The 19,581-nt window shown below is 36.0% G+C and overlaps 1 protein-coding gene across 7 annotated transcripts in view; it reads left to right on the forward strand.

Moving 5' to 3' along the window:
* CCDC171 (coiled-coil domain containing 171) overlaps positions 1-19,581 on the forward strand; it is a 166,720-nt gene that overhangs the window by 119,515 nt on the left and 27,624 nt on the right. For 6 of the 7 annotated variants that reach the window (XM_054054469.1, XM_054054471.1, XM_054054465.1 and 3 more), the window contains one exon: positions 7,997-8,149. In XM_054054469.1, the coding sequence (XP_053910444.1) occupies positions 7,997-8,149 (153 nt within the window). Of the gene's footprint in view, positions 1-4,037; positions 4,099-7,996; positions 8,150-19,581 lie in introns of those variants that run through there. The other variant, XM_054054470.1, reaches the window with a different exon arrangement.

The raw sequence follows: 19,581 nt of genomic DNA on the forward strand, positions 1-19,581 counted from the left end.
CCAGTAAAAAAGAAAGACTAAAAAGGCATTTTCAATCTGATTACAATATTCTAAGATATGGGGTATTTTATTTCTAATCCTATTGTTGAAGAATACTTTGTGCTTTCTGGGCAAACTTATCTCACCAGTGCCTGTCCTCCCTAGTTTTCTCCTTTCAGTGCTGCCAGTTTTATAAGAAGAATTCAGGAAGTCACTTTATCAGTTACGCTTCCAAGGAATTGGATCTAATTATTGACTGTTTGCCAGACAGGGGAATGAACCATAACACCCTGTTCCTTACTTGCCAAGTTCCCAACCTAATAATTCAAATCCTGTTTTGCTTTCTGATCATAAGTTTCCATTTAGAGAGAAGACAGTTGGTACCTTTTGCTGAAAACAAAGTGGAAAATTGCCGTCTTCCAAAAATTATCTAAAAAAGCTCATCAGGTAACAACACGTCTTTGAATTTTTGGTCTGAATGCCGGCAACCAGAGCTCTTTAACAGAAAAGTTCATGTCATTTTCCTTTTGTCTTTCAGGCTGTTCCAAGTGAACAGCCTTTTCAATTAGCTTGTTGGCCTGTTGCACGGGAGAGTCCCAGACTTCAGTACGGTGGAGTCTCACTCATCCACCAGTTTTTTAGCATGTATTTATTGGAATTTATACCTTTCTGAGTTGCGCTTATCTGTCATCTCTATTACAAATGCCAAAACAACAGACAAATAGAATCAGTTTTACCAACAGTGTTTTCTTCAGCTGTGTATCCATTGTTAGTAGAAGTACGTATTATTCAGAGGTGGTAGGGAGCTCTTTACATTTGCTTTGACTCCAGAGTCAAAGAGCTGTTTCTCCTGAAATTTCTAATAAAACATTTTACTTGCATAAATCAGTCTTGAAAATAAGCCTGATTGAAAATGTAGCCATTTTCATGTTGGTGCTTTGGGTTTTTTTTCGCATTTCAAAAATGTATGAAGCAAACTAGTTATGTCAATAATATCTGAGGATGAAAGCAGAACACATGTCCATCCTGTATGTTAGATTAAGGGTGTGCCCATTTACCTGAGGGGTGCAGTTCAGCTTTTCTGGACCATTACTTTCTTTATAGAGCCTGACTGGTACTTTTTTTCTGTGCTGGCATCACGAGCTTGTGCACATACCTGTGTTGTTGAGAAGCCAAAATGAAAAAATCAGTGTTCTTTTCAACCTAACAGATATGATTCAGAGTTTCCTTAGAAAACTATAAAACGTTGCTTCATCATGTTGATGAAATATTTATGTTGAATTAAAATGCAGTGCTACCATGAGCACTTCATAAGAAAAGCAAAGGAAATTAATTAATTATATCACAAAACATTGTGCAGTGTGCCAGCTTCTAGGCTGCATTAGACTTGAGTATTCACCTAAAATCTGATATGAAGATTAGGACTCAGTAAGGCTTGTTTATGCACAAGCCACATAATCACTGTTGTCATATTGATTAAACCTGCCAGGAGGGACCTTTGTCTCTCCTAATAAGTGGCAACTACAGTATAGAATGATCTTCATCTTCATGCATGGAAAATATGAATTGGACACATTTCCCACTTCTAAGCATGCGGGAAATATTTTATCTAATTCAATTTGAAAATGTTTCAATCTAAAATTTAAAAGCTGCTTATTGTGTCTGGAAGGAATAATCTATATCCTTTCATAGCTCTAGGAAAAATTTTTAAGGCGCTATCTATGTGAACACAGATTTTGTGGGTTGATAATTTTCTTTGTTGGAGTCAACAAGACATTTTCTGCACTGGCTAAAACGAAACTGGTACTTTTTCATGAGTTTCCAAAAAGATTAATGAAATTCTTAATAGCATCTGTTTGTCCATTTCACCTGGATTTAGATGAGCAGTTTTACTCTCTTGTTTCTCCTCAAGACCTAATGTTGACGGGACACTGCCATTTTTTAAATAGAACTGCATCCTGAACAGTCAAGGCTGCAGGTAGATCCTTTGGTATAAAATTCTCAGGATGTTTCTACCTGCTCATACCAACAAAAAACACTGTCTCAATTTATCAGTTTCTGAAAGATCAATGTTATTTTTGAAACTCTAATGCTTTGTGATAATTTTCATGGCAGTTGTTATGCCCATCTGCTGTGGTTTCCAGTAGAAGCACTTTCCCTTCAGTCTGTCAATTTCAATGCTCCATTTTCAGTTTTCTTGTAGGAAGTCATGTCATTACTTCTTGCAGAAAGTCTAGCGTTTTATGCAGAGCTTCATTCCCTTGGGCTATCCTCTGAGACCTGCAGGGTAGAGTAATTGTTATTGAAGCAAAGGGGATAGAGTTAGACCCCGCGTGTGGCACTGAGTCAGCTTTCGTTGGGGGAAAAAAAGTTGTAACGGAGCTGACCTGCTTTTTGGCACATTTAAATTGTGCATGCCATGCTTGAATGGAACCCAACAAAAAGTTTAGTGTCAAAATGAGATACAAGGGGAATAGATCATTAAAGAAGTGCCAAACAGCTGCAAAAGTGCAATTTTGCTGAATGCTGTTTCCCTTGAGATCTTTTTCTGATGCCTGAGAAGTTGCTCTATTTACATCCTCCACTGATGTTGCCACTAGACATTTTGGACTGTGGGTCAAGGCAGTCAGAATGGGTTTTCAAATTCTAAAATGTATGGGGGAAATGAATTTTAATCCTTTGTTCCCCAAATATGGCTGTCTTAATATGTATCCATAAATCTTGGTTCTGCAAAGAAAAATTAATTGACGTATGTTTTGTTATCTGGACTTCTTTTAACTAGTCTTATTTGTGTCAGTTTGAAGCGCGACAGTAATGACAGGCATTCTATAGGTTATCCTTTAAGCATGCAGAACTCCACTTCATGGAGTTTTGTTTCCACACCAGCTGCGTTTGCCTGAACTGCACTTCAGCCAAATTCCGTACCATAAATGAGATTCTCAGTCTTTTCAGATTCTTATCTAAGCATTTTCTTATACTAGAGTTAATCTTTAATTCTTCTGAAGTCCTTTCATTATTCCTTCTCTTGTTCTTTTTCATGTTTTTGTTTATCTTGCTATTAGTTAATTTGCTACTTTCTAACATTCTTTTTAGCTGAAGAATTTCCTGAAGGGAGAGCTCAGCAGTCAGATGTTAATTTTGACTTTTTATACTTCTTTTTTTAAAGTACATTGTTTAAAGTTAGATGGTCTTGTTATTCTGCCTGCTGCATGTGATGTTACAAAATCGGTGCTGATATTGTCAGGCTGTTAGTCTGTTTGATACCTTTTAATAAGCAACATTTCACTTAAGTTTTCCTTCCTTTAGTTTTGTTTCTTTTAAACAGGAGATACAGTTCTATGATAACACCAGGCCCAATAAAGATCCTGAAGTAATGATACAGCATGGATATAAAAATAAATAAACTGATTCTTAATTAATTGGTATTTTATTTACTTCAGAGTAGTCTAAAACTTTAAGTGGAAACTTCTCAATAATTTGTAATTCATAATGCAAATAAAAATTGTTTTGAACTTTGTTTGTTCTCATTAACCAAGCACTGAGGGTAAGGACAACATATACTGTATTTAAATTTTGAATTAGAAATGCTGATTTTATAATGTATAATAAATACATTACAAGAGGTCTTATGTTAATTTGCATATGCTGATCTGTGTGTTTCTTGTCATATGTTTCTACTATAACAGAATCGAGATCAACTGAAGTTTGAGTAGCCTTTGAATTTCATAAATTAATTTTAAAAAAAGGTTTATTGTCTTTTCATTTTTCATATTCTTTAAATATTGTTGTGTAATTTGTCAATGTTAGCTATTTTTCGTTTTAAATCAAATACTCCTGAAGACTGGAGTCTTCCAGTCTTCTAAGTTTATAGTCAGTAGCACATACAAAATCTTTTTTAAAGCATCTTTAGCACTGTGCACCTTAAAATTACTGGTTCAATAAATGAACAATGAAATGATTGCTTTTTCAAAAGTACTCAGAGGGAATATTAGAAAAAATTGTTTTTACTTCTTCTCTGAGGGACTGTCTCTAATGTCAAGTGTTCTCTGTCTTTTTAGAGGTTAATCTGGAGAGAGAAAGCACAGCTTAAATTTTGCTGTTTTGCTCTGCAGTCCACTGGTTTGTACTTTATAAACAGCATCAAATTAGTTTGCCGTGTTTTTTCTCTCAGTTCAGTTTCTCAGCTTTACCTGTAGCTTAAGCGGGTAGTTTTTATGTGCACGTCTTTGAACAGGTCATAAGAACTTGCTTCCTTATGCTTGCTTTGACATAAACCTCATCTGTTAATTTCACTTAAAACAAAACATGTTTAATTTTTGTTAAATTTTATGTATGTTCTCTTTTATCTATGTGCTTATATCTATGCATATTCAGGGTATTGGAGCATTGGTAGATGGCTGTATACATATGTGAGTTTGCAGTGCTCCTGTCTTCTGGCCTTGTTTTACAAGTCGGAGAGGCAGGCGTTATGGCCAGGTGTCCAATGATCTCCAGAGTCCCATTTTCTTCTAAATAAACAAGATTCTAAAATTTAAAATACTTTGTTCTTTTATCATGTGATAAAACATTTGCTTACCTGAATTTTTCAAAATTTGGACATCTGCTTTGAATTCAAGGATATTTGAAGACCTCATAGGAATTTTCTAGGTGAGGATACTGCTTTAAATATATAAATACCCATTAAAAAATCCTTAGAAGCACTTAGGCTAAAATAAGTAGTGCATTGAAAGTTATATTTTACAATGGGACTTGGGCAGTCTTGCAAATTTGTGCCTAGTCTATCACCTTTAGCATAATAGTATCCTTTCTTCATGCCAACCTCATGAATATATTTTTATCCTGTGAATTGCATCCAGTTATCCAGGAAAGCCATGCTTGTTTTCAGGAAGCTGCCTGTGTCTTGACTTAGTGTTGGAGCATGGGTCTTCTCTCACACTGAAGACATTTCTGACATTGAAAGCACTCCTACTGTTATAATTCACTTATGGCATATCAGTAGCGTGTGATGTAGAACTTTAAATAATAGTGAAATTCTTTGTAAAATAAGTCATTGTGTAGAGTAAAAGGAAAGGGAAAGCGGTCACTGAAAAAAGCAGTTCAGTTGTCTGATTAATTTATCTTTTTCTTTGATTAAAGCACAGTAATTAATTACATTTTCAGCTCTTAAAATTGACAGTCCTATGTAAATTTTAGCCATTTTTAACTTGCATGGTGTTCTGTCCTCAGGAAGAATTTGTAAACACTGAAGTGCAGACTGATTGAGGTTGGGATGGACCTATGGAGGTCATTGGTCAAAGCCCCCTGCTCAGTCCTGTTTAAAATTAGTATTCTTCATCCTCACTGTTGCTATGACCTCCTTGGTTAAGTCTCCTCCTTACTTCCTTTCCTGTGATACTCATCTGTCTGAAGAGGCTTTAAGTTTTAAAGTGGTCTGAGTTGCAGTACTGTTGGCTCCTATCACGTTTGGAGACTACTACATCTGGCCATTCTGAATTTAATTGATTTTTGTGTAGTTTTGAAACATTTTTTTTTATAATGAAGACTTTTTTTGTTGCTGCATGGTTTGTATGTCACAGTATCACTAACACATTCAAAATCACAAGGGCTCACTTAAATGCAGATCCCACAGATGTGTACAAATGCCAGATTTCATGCTATAAAAATTAATCAGGAGGGTTGCTAAAGGATCTTGTTGCTATGTATACTTAAAACCTGTGTATACATCTTACTGCTGTGTGTACTTAAAAGCACAAGAAAACATTCCTCCCTAGCAGGAGAAGAAAAAAATTCTGCAGAACTAGATGTGCCTTGTCTGAAATTGTCAAACTTTTTTGATCATGAAACAGTTTCTCAAGCTACAGATACATTTCTATCTGTAATGTACAAATAGGGATCTAAATTAAAGTTCTGAACTCCTTTGGATATGTGTTTGTGACCAGATTCTATGTCCATCCCCCATGGAAACTATCTAACAAGTGGAACTTCAGTGTTGTGGGAAACAGAAATGTGACTCAATCTGTGACTGACTTGAGTTCCGTAAATTCATATGTAAATTAATGCCTTCCAATGGCATCTCTAAAACCCCAAGTATTTGCCTTCTTCTAAATGGCATTTAGTATGAATATTTTGCACTCTCATTATCAAGGATTCCGTGTCACCCACTGGGGTGAATGAGAGAAATCTGAACTGACTGACTCTTTGCTAGGGAGCTGGGATGTCCTGGCAGGAGTGTGTGCCTGTGGATGTGTAAATGCTACATTCCACATCAGTAATGAATGGTTTATAGCTGATAAATTCCTTCCTTCTGGACTGAAAAAAAAAAATCTGGATGACTTAGAAAAAAAATACTTGCTATATCTGAAAATAAAAGCTCGTGAATTGAATTAATTTTTCCTAGATTGAAAATTTTTGAACTCTTTAGCAAGAGAACAAATGAAATAACTGAGTTGAGCAGCAAGGAATTGATAACTGCTGTTTCAGGTAACTCTGTGGACTTAGAGCAGCTCTGGAGGTGTAGAATGAAGCTGTATGGGTTAGTGACTTTACTAATTTGTGGTAGCAGAGGTAAAAGGAAGGAGGTAAGGAATCATTTCTATGCTTTCTAGTTCAGCAATACCTTTAAATGTGATGTGGGAAGTACTCGAAGGAACACTTAAGGGTTTTTTTTTTCTGTGAGACTGGCAACACAGCTTTTTATCATGCATTGGTGTAATCCTTGTTTATGAGTCACACACCCAGTCCATAGACTTATTTAAACATAAGTCTTAATTTTTAGCATGTGGGCAGTTGCCATATGAAGACTTACAGAAAGTTTTAAATAGGGTGTGAGATACAGCCACATTCTTGTTTGGTATTGTTTGTGAAGAGCTGCAGCATTTTAGTCATGGTAAAGGTAGATGAAACAGTTTAAAAGTGGGATCAGAGCTAACAGTGGCAGACTTACAGGACTACGTGGATACACTTTCAGGATTAGCACCATAGTACATAAAACATTTTGGATATTCTTTCTGATGAGAAAAGATGCTATGGTGTTTATTTGTCACTGCTATTTTTTACATTAGACAATGAAATAACTTGATTTATTTCATCTATGTTATCTTTTATTCTGAAAAGCAGTACTGTGAGAACAAAGAAAGGAAAACAGTAAAAATTTTGTGAACGCCTGGTTGTGGTACTAAGTTTATTTTTGCCTGTACCACAGACTTACATTCAGAAGACCAATTTTATATTACCTGTAATATGTTCTTACAGTAGAAACTTGCTACAGGTCATTTCTGAAGGGAGAAGTATAACTTACAAAATGTGATTAACCAATTTTAAAGAAGACCAATAATCTCAACAGTGTTGCACTAGGGTAGATATAAAGTTACCGGTACTGCCAAATAATTTGTACTGTATTGTGCTGCTAACTTTATTATCAGTTAGATCAATATTGCACAGTTGGGACATTCTTCCACTATACTATGAAAACAATTATATTTTCCCAGCTATATTGTAATCAGATTATTTACTTTAAGAGGCCTGTAAGTTTACAGTGTTTCTTTTGTTTCTGCTAAATTAATTTTTTTCTTTTTCCCAGAGTAGAGTGGAAGGATTAGTAACTCGACTCATTTTGAAAGTATGAACATGTACCTGAAACTGTGTAGTGATTCTTTATAAACAGAAATTTGACTTGCACTGAGTCTTGTATTTAACATACAATGAAAAATGGTGTCAGCTGCTCTCTGCAGTACTGTATGTTTGAAAACACCTAATCAAAACATTTTCAAACTAGGGTGCAAAATCATTTGCTTCTCTTCAATGCTATTAATATTTAAGATTATAGAAGGAAAACAAAATCCCTTGTTAGGCTTTTAATATTTAAGTCCTCAGACTGAAATTTGGCCTGGCTTCCAACCTTTGTTTGATTTGATTTGATTTGATTAATAAAATGTAAGTCTTGTCTAATTTGGATATATGCTATTTGGCACTTATATACAGCCTGCCTGGCACTTATGATTTATTTTTCTTTTTAAAGGCCGTGATTAAAAGTTTTATGGATGTCTACCAACTTGCAAGTTCCAGAATTGACATGTTAGTGAGAGAAACAGCACCTCATCAGCTTCGCATAGCAGTCCAAAAGTCCAGGCTCCAAACAGCTTGTCTTCACAAAAGTGAGAGTTTACAGTTGGTAAGTGTGCTTTTCATGTAATTTTTGTCATTTGGATGTGGTTTCCTAGCCTGCATCTCCCTGCATGCTGCATAGTTTCTATAGGGAAATACAGTAATATTTCATTATGAACATAATAGGGTAATAAAAGTAGTGTCAACAGAAATCTTTGGAGACTTTTCCAGGAGAGAAAGTGGATGGTAGAAGTTAACACAAGGATTAATTTTACTACTATATCTCCCTGAAGGACCTGTTCATTGCTGCTGTCACTGGAAAAGTGTACATTGTGATTTGTTTGGTTTTGGCACTACAGTAAAACGTTGAATTTTGAACTTTAAAAATTTGAGCATCTAAAGATATAGCACCATATTAAAATGGAATATTTTTAAGTCTGCATGTAAATGAAATGTGTGTTAGGAGAGGTGATTTTTTTTCCCAGACAATTATTGATTTGAATAATAATACTCACTAAAGTTGCAAGGTTAAAATCAAATTTCAAAAATAATTTCTAGTCTAAAATGTTCTTGCCCACAAAGATACTTGGACTTGTTTAAGCTTAGTAAGGTGATTCTTCAGATCTGAGATCTCTTTGTCGGGGCATTACTGAATGCAGATATACTTAATGTCACACAGGCAGGGGGCCGGACACATAACCTCTCATAAATATGTACCCAAGTATGTCTAGAATGCAACTTCCATACACTTAGGTGTATTTCTCCACTTTTCTTAACTTTTCCACATAGGATAAACGAGAGAGCTTTGTACTTAGTTTTTGGTTTGATTTGGGTTTTTTTTTGGTCGTTCCTCTTCTTTTATTCATGTGAAGCATAGCACCATAAAGACAAGGAGGATTGTTAATCTTTCTTTTTGAACCAGAAGATTTAAGAAGATGTAAGAAGAAAGCCATCACTAGTGCAATTCATATGAACACAATGGCAAATGGGTATTCAAAAGCTGTGGCTTTAGTTGCTTCCAACAGAATTGCATTAATTTCTTATCCTGCTTCTAAATTGGATCAGTAAAATGGGAAATTAGTGCAAAGAAAATATATTATCAGTGCCCAATTTCAATTTTAATGTCTTGGGATGATGGTCATTGAAGGAAACTGTGTGATGGCACAGCCTTGTTAAGAAATTCAATGGAATTGCTTCACTGGAATTGCTTCTTTTCTCCTCTAACCAGGCTTTTTTGATGTTTTCTGCTACCTTTACATGTGTGCTGCTGAGTCCGTGCCCAGTGTAATTGGGTTTCTCTTTTGCCTGTTACGATTGTTTTTGTTGTTTAAATCAAGATGACCACTTGTGTACTAAGGATTGGGAAGTCTGCCAAACTTTCTGCAGTGAGGTTTTCTTTCAGTCGAATTGAGAGAGCTCTTTTAGGAAAGATTATGCCAGTCCTGTCTATGAAGGGCTACACAGTGGCTTGACATGTTTCGGTGAAAAAAAACCAAAATCTTGCCCTCCCAGCTCTCCAGTGCCTGTGATTAATTGCCCTGCTTTTAAAGTAGTTTGTGTCTGCCTACAGTATCAATGTAAAAGATAATGCATTTTACATTGTAGTTATATCTGTTGATCCAAAAATCTATTGGATTTTTTTGTACAATCATCTGGGGAGAATAATTCTTCCTTTAGAAGCATTTTTTTTGTACCTAAGCGTTAATAATAAGTTTTTTAAAATTTTAATGTAAAGGCAAAAAAATTCAGAAAGATATACTCTCAAGTTTCCATGAAAAAAAGAAAAAAAGTTATGGTGTATTTTATAGTATGTGGGTTTTCTGTAAAGCTCGTCCCTAGTATTTGCAAAAGTTGCATCAAGCATGTCTTTTAATAATTTCAGGCATCACAGCTTTCTGGAGTGACTTACACTTTAAAGTTTCAGCTGATACCGTTCTGCACTTTATTTTTTGCACTTTATTTCTTTCTGTATTTAAAAAACATAACAGATTTTTATGCTTGATTGTTTTAAATGAAAAGGAGTAATGACTTTTCTTTAGCATCTGTTTCAGAATTGTGCACACTTTGTTGGTTTCAATCCACTGTGTTGAATCACATATCCAGTTATAGTAACATTGCAGGCAAACACAGAACTTGGACTGTATTAACTGCAAGTCTTCAAGTGATGTATGCTTGTGTTCCTAGAACAGTAACCTATTGCTCAGTGCTGAAACACGTTTTTGAAGTCTTTCAAGTGTATACCATGTGTGGACTACTACCTTTTAGGTCTGATTTTTACCTCACTATGTTGTGTCTGTCTCTTGATGTCTTGTATGCTAGTTGTGTAGGGTTCTTGCCCTCCCATCGCAACTATCCATTGCATCCAAGTTTAGGCTGTTCGTCAGTATTGAGGTTTTCCGTGTTCAGATGGTATTGCTTTCCTAATTGACCTTCTTGTACTGAAACTTGCTAACTATGTTGCCTTTCTTTCTGTTCACGCTACTTTTCCTCTTCTGTTGCTCTGTGTTACGCTGACAATTGTAAAAGAGAAACTGATGCAACATCAGTGATTCTGCCTCCTCATATTTTTTCTAAGACTCTGAGTTGATGTCTCCGTCCTCCTGTCTGCTTCTAGTTTGACCATTTTCCTTCTAGACAAAAGTGTTTAAATCCTGAGATTGCTGTGTGTTCTCATGCTAATGCAAACAGAGAGGAACAGGAAGGGGTAGGATTGTGATGGACAGAGGTGAAATGAATGCTGGAAACACTCTTTACAAACAAGAAAATTATTATGTGCGGTGAAAAGAGTCAAGAGCAGAAAGTATCTGTACTCTTCATTAGTGTATCTCGCTGTTGTACTCCTCTCTGATGGTTCTTCCTCTGTGCAGAGAAAGGCTGTGTGCATTTTTCATTTTTGTAATTCTTTAAAATTCAGTATGGCTGAACTACAGATTATTCATTTTCTACTTACATTTTCTTTTCTATTTTTCCCCATTCGTGTATCTCTTTTCTGTTTTTTTTTTTTTTATTATTTTTTAATTTCTCTTGGTTTTCTTAATTTTCTTTTGGTATGCTTTTTGTCTTCACCAAATGCTTCTGAAAATTTGCCTACGTTTCTAGAATGTCTTTTTCTTTTATTTCTCTTATCAAACCACTAACATTTTGTAATAGTCTTTCTTTGCAACTGTTACAGTTTCACTTATGTGCATTTCCTTGTTTTTTAAAAAGTACTTTCTCTGAAGTGCAAGTATCACAGTCGCAATTCTGTCCTCCACAACGTGCTGCATCCTCACGTTCATGATCATATCTGCAATTGGTAAAGTTAAAAAGAGTTCAGCTAAGATGATATCATTGATATGGCCATCTGTGGTCATCATATTAAGGATCTAAATTGCCAGAGGAGGAACAGAGAAGCCAGCAGTCAACCTCTAGCATGAACTATGATGGAGAATTCTTTCCAGTGCTGGACTGGCACTGCCATTTTCTCCTTGTTTCCCCTTACATGTCTCTGCCTTTATGCATTCTTATGATTTTCACTAGGAAAGCTTGATGAGCTTAAAACATGGGTTTAATAGAAGTACTTCAATGATAGTAACTAACTGTACAGATAATCTGCATGTTAGCAGAGAAGATATCAGCTAAACTGTTCTTGTATTTCTTTTTTCCTGCCTGTTTCTTCTTCAGCAGCATCTAGTAATACAAACACCATGATCTGGACTGTGCTTTAAGGTTATCTGCTAACTGAGCACTTGACAGTTACTTACAGTACTGGATTCTGCTGCATTCATCCATTTTGCTTCATCTTCAGATAAATTAGTTTATTAATATACTTGCACTTTGGCTCAGAGTTGCAGTGATGAGTAAGCTTTGGAGAGCTTTTAAGTGCTGTACTATGCAGTAGTATAGTGATAAGCAATTATTTTGTGGGTACTGTGGGGCAACATGTGGCACCATATTAGTCACAAGGCAAGCATGTGAATCCATGGTGTCTGTACTGTGGAAGAGTTTGTTGCTACAAGCACAGTGTTATGGGGAATGGATGCAGTGACAATGTATTTTCCTATGTGACCCGACATATATAAGGAACTAACAATTCAATTAAATATAAAATTTCTTCAGAATGTGTTTTCATAGCTTTCAGCCCTGAATTTTTTTCTCTAAAGTCAGTACTGCTGCCAAAATTTTAAGAAATTAAAATACTCTGGTACCAGTTTTGGCAAATAAATGAAGCCATTACAAGTGCTCAGGTGTTTCTCTGATACTGAATGTGCTCCTGATCTGGTGATATTTCCTCCTTTATCTGCTTCCACTTTAGAATCAAAGAGAAATAGAAAATAAAGGGGAAAATACGGTTATTTATAAAGGTGTTGAAGAGAGAAAAGCATTGTGTGGACTGGAGAAATGGAAATTTGGGGAGGTGAAAGGATGACTAACTAAAAAAGGGAGAAGATGAGTTTCACATGGGTGAGATGGGTGAAATGAAGGTCTGTAAGAAGAGCAAAGCTCTCTAGCTAACCACAAAAATAACTGTTGTCTTTGGATGTTTCTCGTAACTGGCTTTGAAAATGAAATTATGCATTGCTTTATGTGGCTTTGCATCATCCTTATTTTTTTCCCTGTACAGTTGTGGCTGTGGCTGTTCTTTCTCTGAAAATTCCTGGTGGTATCACCTAAAATACAGGAAGTACAGGAATTGTAGGATTTGGTAAGGTGAGAGAAGCAGGTAGCGTGATCTCATGCATGAAAAATCAATATTTATTGCTGAGGTGCTAGTAATTGGCATACGCTCTCATATTTTTGTGTTGAAGGACTGCATTAAGCAAAATGCACGCTTTTCTTCCTTGGCAGAGCAGTCACCTCTCATTTCACATGATCTACTTGAACCCTGTTCGTTGGAGGGAGAGAGTAAAGAAACATTTACAACTCAAACTTATCGGTTATCTCCACTGCTGACATTTTCTTAGCCAGACTGGTCAGGGCAGTTGGCTTTACATGTCTTTCTCCCATACCCTTTGTTTCCTTGTCTCCAGTTCAGTCTGTGTCTCGAAGCTGAGACCTGCATCTAACAGCAATGTAATCTCTTACATTTAAAATTGTGTTAAAGGAACTGGAGAGAAAGAAGTAAACCTCTTTGCCTTTTCACTTGCTGCATAGGAGAAAGGCTCTTGCTCCATTTGGTGTCATGTTCAGTGTCAGAGAGTGTCTTTCATGGGCTGGAGCTATATCTCTTGTGTTAGGACATGGAATGACTGATACAGCGGAGGCAATTCTTGCCAGATGTTGCAAGAAGCAGACAGGTCCTGGATGAAAACTCTGCTTGCCTTTTCCACTACTTCATGCTAGCCTGATGCACAGTTGAACTGAAAAGATTTTTTTGTGAAAGATTTGGAATTGAACCAGTTTTGTGAAAGATTTGGAGATACTAGTTCTTTAATTTGCCTTGCAGATTTGTTATTTTTATGGTTGCCCTCTGTCTTGTAGTGCTTTCTTGGAAATATTCTAGGACAGGATTAAGTAACATACGGACCTCAAATAATTGTAACTGTTGCTCAGTGCTGTTAAATACCAGTATGTGGTTTATTTACTGTAAAACATATGAATATTCTTAAAAGAAAAATCTGACAGGTCTACAAGGAGAAGTTCCCAAATACTGAGATGCTAATAGCCATAAAAAGCAGGAATATTAGTAGAAGCAAAAATAACAAGCTGTATTCATAATATTTACGACACTGGAAGTCTCTATCAGGCTGAATCCACAGAGCAGTAATATCTTCCAGAAATTATTTTTTTACTAAACTATTCGCATTTCTTGCTTGATTTTGAGCAGTTCGGTGCCATTTGCCAAGCTTACTGCATAGGCAAGAGATGCTGGTATCCTCGTGCAAATGCTCACCTTGTCATGTGACATTGCTTAAAAAAGTAATAGTTGTGAAAAAAAGGGTAAAAATAATGTAGTTTAAACTATGTCCTTATTATGTAGTACCAGCGAAGAAAAAAATAATACTAAACCAACATTATAAATCAAATTAGGTAACTTAGGGAAAGGTGTTAAAAAACACATGCAGTAATCCAGCAACACATTTTCTATTTCGTAAAGAATACTTCCTTTTCTATGCAAAAATTTTTTGATACTCAATATTCTAGGTATGTGAACTTTTAACTTGTCAGACTATTGTAACATATCTGAAAATTATAGTAATTTGATTAAAACATTGCCTATAAGGCAAAAGGTTCAGTTAATAGAATCCATATGTAATTAAAATGCAGAACTAAATGTAGTCAGACTCCAGTGACTGGTGCCGTCATATTGATAGTTTTACAATGGCCTCTGGGGTTGAAAGTTTATGTTAAAGTTACTAATGTAGCTGTGCTCCAGAAAGAGCAAGACAGCTTAGCTCTTTCAGCTATGAAACCATCCTGAAGTGATAGTGACACAACAAAAATAGCTGATAGTCTGAATTTTAGGGGTGTCTTCTACAGGCAGGTGGTAGAAGCACAAGCCTTCTCGAGTATATTAGTCAGAGAATTGCATTCAGCATTGACACTGCTGCATAAACATCTCCAAATGAAGGATCTTGCTGTGAGCAAGTAAAAGTGTATTTTTTTAATAATATAGTTACTTAATTTGTGTGAATTCATGTTTGAATCATCTGAAAGTTATAGACACAACACTATGTACCAAGCCACAAAAGAAGTTTAAAAAAATTTCCTGAACTTAAAAAAAAAATAAAAATTATTTTCTCTGGACAGTTTTAAGAGTCGACATCCTGTGTTAGAGTTCTCTAATCATCACCAGCACAATTTACAATCAGAACACACAGAGAGCCAGTTCAGACCAGCTCATCTGTTGACTTTGGCAGAAGCCCTTAATCTCACTGTGTGCAGCTGCCACTTGAGAGCTGGGGACTCGGCAGAGAGCCGAAGGAGGGTGGGATGCAGGGTTGGTCAAGGCATGAACACATAGGCCTGCTTCATTTCAACAGCCGTACACTGCTTTTTTTTAATAGTCTTTTCATTTTACAGCGCCCCCCTTTTTTTTTTTTTTTAAACCTGAAATTAAATGAGGACCTCTCAAGAGCCACTGCGCTCCAGGCATAAGAAATTGTAATGTCTGGCTTCCAGAAACTGTCCCGTCAAAATGTGCTTCTGATTAGGTGGCTTAATTACAGCTGTGAAAACAATGTTGATTTAGGCCTCAAGATTCCAGTGCTTGTCAGCCGTTATTAGCTAGCCTTGGACTGAAGCCACCATTTTAAAACTCTGTACCACTAAAGTCACACACTGCCTGACAACTTTGTATTTAGGCAGAAGTGTTGCCAGAAGCAACACATTTTATGCAAAATATTTTTCATTGCGCAAATTTCAAATGTGACACTGTTGATGGACGTAAAATGGGTAGTTATGGGTGGACTTCACGAAGTTCAAAACTTTTGCAAAAAAACCCACCACCAACGCCACCTTCCCCCCCTCTATTTCAAATAGTTTTTATAAAGTTTGACTGACATAATGCTTAATTTTAATTCCTTTAATTCAGTTTTATTCCAAATCCAGCATGTTGGTTTAACCACCCAATTTTATTGCATCTAAATTTTCCTGACAGTTTCATTTGCTGTTGGGAAATAAAATTGCCATTTTTGCAACATGGGAAATAATGGCTAGTTTCAAAACCAATATGTTTGAAACTTCCTTTGCCTGAAGCAGGTTAAGGCACACACTCAATTTACTTTAGGGGAAAAAAGCTCATTAAATTGTTTTTAATATTTTAATATAATTTAAGTAACTGCTTTCACAGTGGGAAGGCTTATTAGGTCCATGTATTTACACCTGCAGAGAGGTAAACGTTTGGGTAATTAGGTGGTTTCTAATACTTCAGCTTTTCAGTGTACTTACAGAGTTCATGCTGTAAACACTGTAGAAGGACACAATGCATTCGCTGCATTTAAACTTTACATTTCCACTTGTAGTATTTTGCTTTCAAGTGCTTAAGAAAGAGGCTGAAGTGGCATTGGTGGTATTTTGGGGGATCTTTTTTGCCTTTTTGTTTTTTTTGTTCTGTCTCTTCTTAAAGTCTCCTTAATGACATGAATTCACTAAGGAATGTGAGTGAATGTGTGTGTGTGTTAGGTCTCAGCAGAGGCCTCTACTTTGGAATTGCAAGATCTACATTCTCACTTCACAGTTGTCCTGAAATTCCTAATGTCCATGCGGTGCGATTTAATGGAAACCATGAAGTTCCTAAATGGCCACAGGTTTGTTCCGATGTTAAGCACAAAGCACATCTTTCAAGTCATTGGCTGAGTTGCAAAAAAGGAGGCTCATGTTTTCAAGAAGCTGATCTCCTTCCCTTTTTTTCCCTTTATGGTTTGCATTTCTATGGTTTTAGAAATGTGTTTCTAGTGAGGTACTGGAACTACTAGTTCACAAACAAAGGACCTCAGTTCACAGGGCTGAAAATGGGACACTTCAAACCTGAAGCTATGTGCATCTCATATCCTAAGTGCTCTGGCCAGTGAACAGTTGTACCTCCCGAAGCAGCAAATTGGAAGGTGATTTAGATAAACTAATGGTTTGGATAAGGAAACAAGTCTAAAGTGTAGGTTCTAGTTTGCCCTGTAAAAATCATCAGGTATTAATTCTCTGCCTGCAGCAGATTAACAGAGGGAAAGGAAGTGAATGCCTATGTTTCATTTTATTCAGTTTCTGAAGGAGAAATGCTAGAAAGAGCTTTTATTTTCTTTGCAAAGTGGTATGTGGGGTTTCCTGAAACTGGATGTTTCAGGCCCCAGTTGCTGTAGAGGGCAACTAGGAGCTGGAAGACAGCCATGTGATGTCATTTTCCTTAGTGGTTGTCTTTGCAGTGATCTTTCAAAATGTGTTTCATTGGTGAAATGCGATGAGTTTTATTCACCAGCCACGTTTCCTTCATGTTTTGTACACAGTCCTGTTTCTTTTACCATTTTCCCACACCTCTCAAAGTGACATTTTCAGCTCATCAAATTAAAAGAAACTTCTGTATGTTATTACATATACGACTAATGCTGCAATAGAAATAACAGCATTGGCAGTGCTAGACAGGCTGTTATTTTGAGAATTGGATATTATAAACCAGGACATTTAACCCTGGGAAAAAGTTTTTACAAAAGAACAGAACCGAAGACACAATTTTACTGGCTTTATAGAAGAAAAGGAGACAAATTCACTTCTTTCCAGACTCAAGGAAACTTTACTCAGGCCAGAAGGTGCTTCCTCCTCCCCTTTGAAGAAGTTATTTCAAGAAAGAGAGCTGGGAAGCTTCTATTATTCCCTGCTAAACTGTGGCTAAACATAAAGAGATCTAAGACTGTGAATTGGCTAAGAAGTTTTTGGAGGGGATTAAAGCATAGCTGTGCCGGAATGAGTCTAGCTCAGATAACTTAAATGGCGAATGAATTTGTACGATCCAGATTTTCATCTTCGTGATATTTTCTTAACATTTTAAATTTAGATCTTATAAAGTACACTGTTGTGAATAATTGTTTTCTTGTTCTGATATCTTTTTGGTTTTGTGTTTCGAGAGAAGTATGTAAAGCACTATTTGTAAGAAGAAAATTCAGTGCTAGTAATAAGACATTAGCTTTGATAACTAGTGCAAGATGTGTGAATGCTACGCATGAGTTGCAATTCAGTTGATCAGGATGATAAATGGAAGGATTTTTGTTGGTTTTTTTTGGTATTGCTTGATTACTTCCTACCAACAGCTAGCTCACTGTCCAGTTCACAGGGAAAAAAGGCATTGCATTCCTTTCTCTGACATTTTTGTGGTAGAGTAATGTACTTTTGTACAAATACATGTGTTTACTTACTTCCATTGCCTGATTGCTTGCGTTTTGCACTTTAAGCGTGAAAGTTAGTGCAAAAAATGAAAAAAATAACCCAACCCATTCAAATGTATTAGAGAACATAACTTGCAGAGATAGAGAGACAGGAAATTCAGAGCTACAACATGAAGTGTAACACTGTTCTTAACTCATAATTTTATTCCTGTAATGTTGACATGATTTAAGGGTGTACAGTCATCTTAACATTTATTTTTATTGGGGGTTGCATATTTAAGTAACACTGCTTACTATTTACCCAACATTTATCTATTTATTTATTTATTTTGTTGTTGCTGTTGTTGTTTTTTAGTTATGTATAAAAATTTCTTGTGGAAGTCTGTGAAACCCGCATGGTCCAATGAAGGCACAGTTTTTCTAGCTAATCATAGTAAGGACCTCTTTTCTCCAGAGACTGGGCTCCCTGAAGCAGTTTGGCTTGTTGAATAAACTAGTACTTGAACAAATGTAAAAAAATATGAAGGGAGTACACAGTAGGGTAAAGAGCTTCATTGTCAGTTAAAAGTATCTTATCATGATAATAATCTTGATTTTTCAAATAACTTTTGTTTTCTTCAGTTTATGGCTCAGTTAAAGAGAGAGATTTACAAATAAGTGCACTTCGAAAACTTTTCTTTCCCATTTTATAAAGATTTAGAGTATTTATTGGCCTGTTTCGGGAGTGGTACCTTTTGGAAAGGAAGGACACTCTTTTCAATAAACAGTCAATTGACTTTTTTTGTGGAAGGGAGGGTACCTTTACTATGCACAGTAAGCAATAAAATTTACTAAAATATGGGTAATAGTCATGTGGTTAATGATCAGCAGAGTTTCCCTGCTGCATGTGTTGGTATTAGGAAAGCAAGTTGGCATTATGATGATGCAATGATTCCATTTCATCCTTTTGAGACAATTTAACTGCTGGAATTCCTACACCTTTTTAGAGAGGGACCAATGGAAGGTTTAAAGTCACATTGCTTTAAGGTGCCATGCTCTTGGATCTGACTCTCAACTGAAATCGACCCATAAACTCATAGTTCACTCAGTAAATGTCACCATAAAGCCGACATAGCAATATTTGCCTCTCTTAAATTTGCATATATTCACCAGTATATTGAAAGCCTTTTGTCCTAACTAAGTGTTGCAAGTAATATTGTTTTAATTTGTACATCTCACAACATCCTGTTGCTTTAGGGATTTCTACTTTAATAACTTATTGACGTTTACTACACTTCAAATATGGAATTTTCTTTTTTTAGAGGAGAATAATTTATGCAGGAGCTCTGGATAAAGGAATTTAAAGAGCCATTCTGGTACAAGGCACACCAAATTACTGAAACATCCCTGTGTAAAACTATTTTTTTGAGCTTTTTCACAGCTTTCTTGTTTTACTAATGAAAAAGCAGAAGAAACCTCTCTCCAAGTCTCCTTCCGTGTTCTTTACTGTTCTGATAAAAATTTTACATGTCTGATGAAAGTTTGTAGTGTTTTGTGTGGTGATACTGGGTCCTGGTGTTTGGATTTTTTTTGTGTATGCTTTCAGAACACACATTTGGCATGTGTAAATGAAAGGATGAAATTCCATTAGCATTTTTTCAATGTTAATTTTCATAAAATATGTTTGGTATGCAGGAAATAATAGTTCCATTTGCCTAGTGGACTTGCT

Source organism: Cuculus canorus, chromosome Z, assembly GCF_017976375.1.
Source record: "Cuculus canorus isolate bCucCan1 chromosome Z, bCucCan1.pri, whole genome shotgun sequence".
NCBI classification, from domain to species: domain Eukaryota; kingdom Metazoa; phylum Chordata; class Aves; order Cuculiformes; family Cuculidae; genus Cuculus; species Cuculus canorus.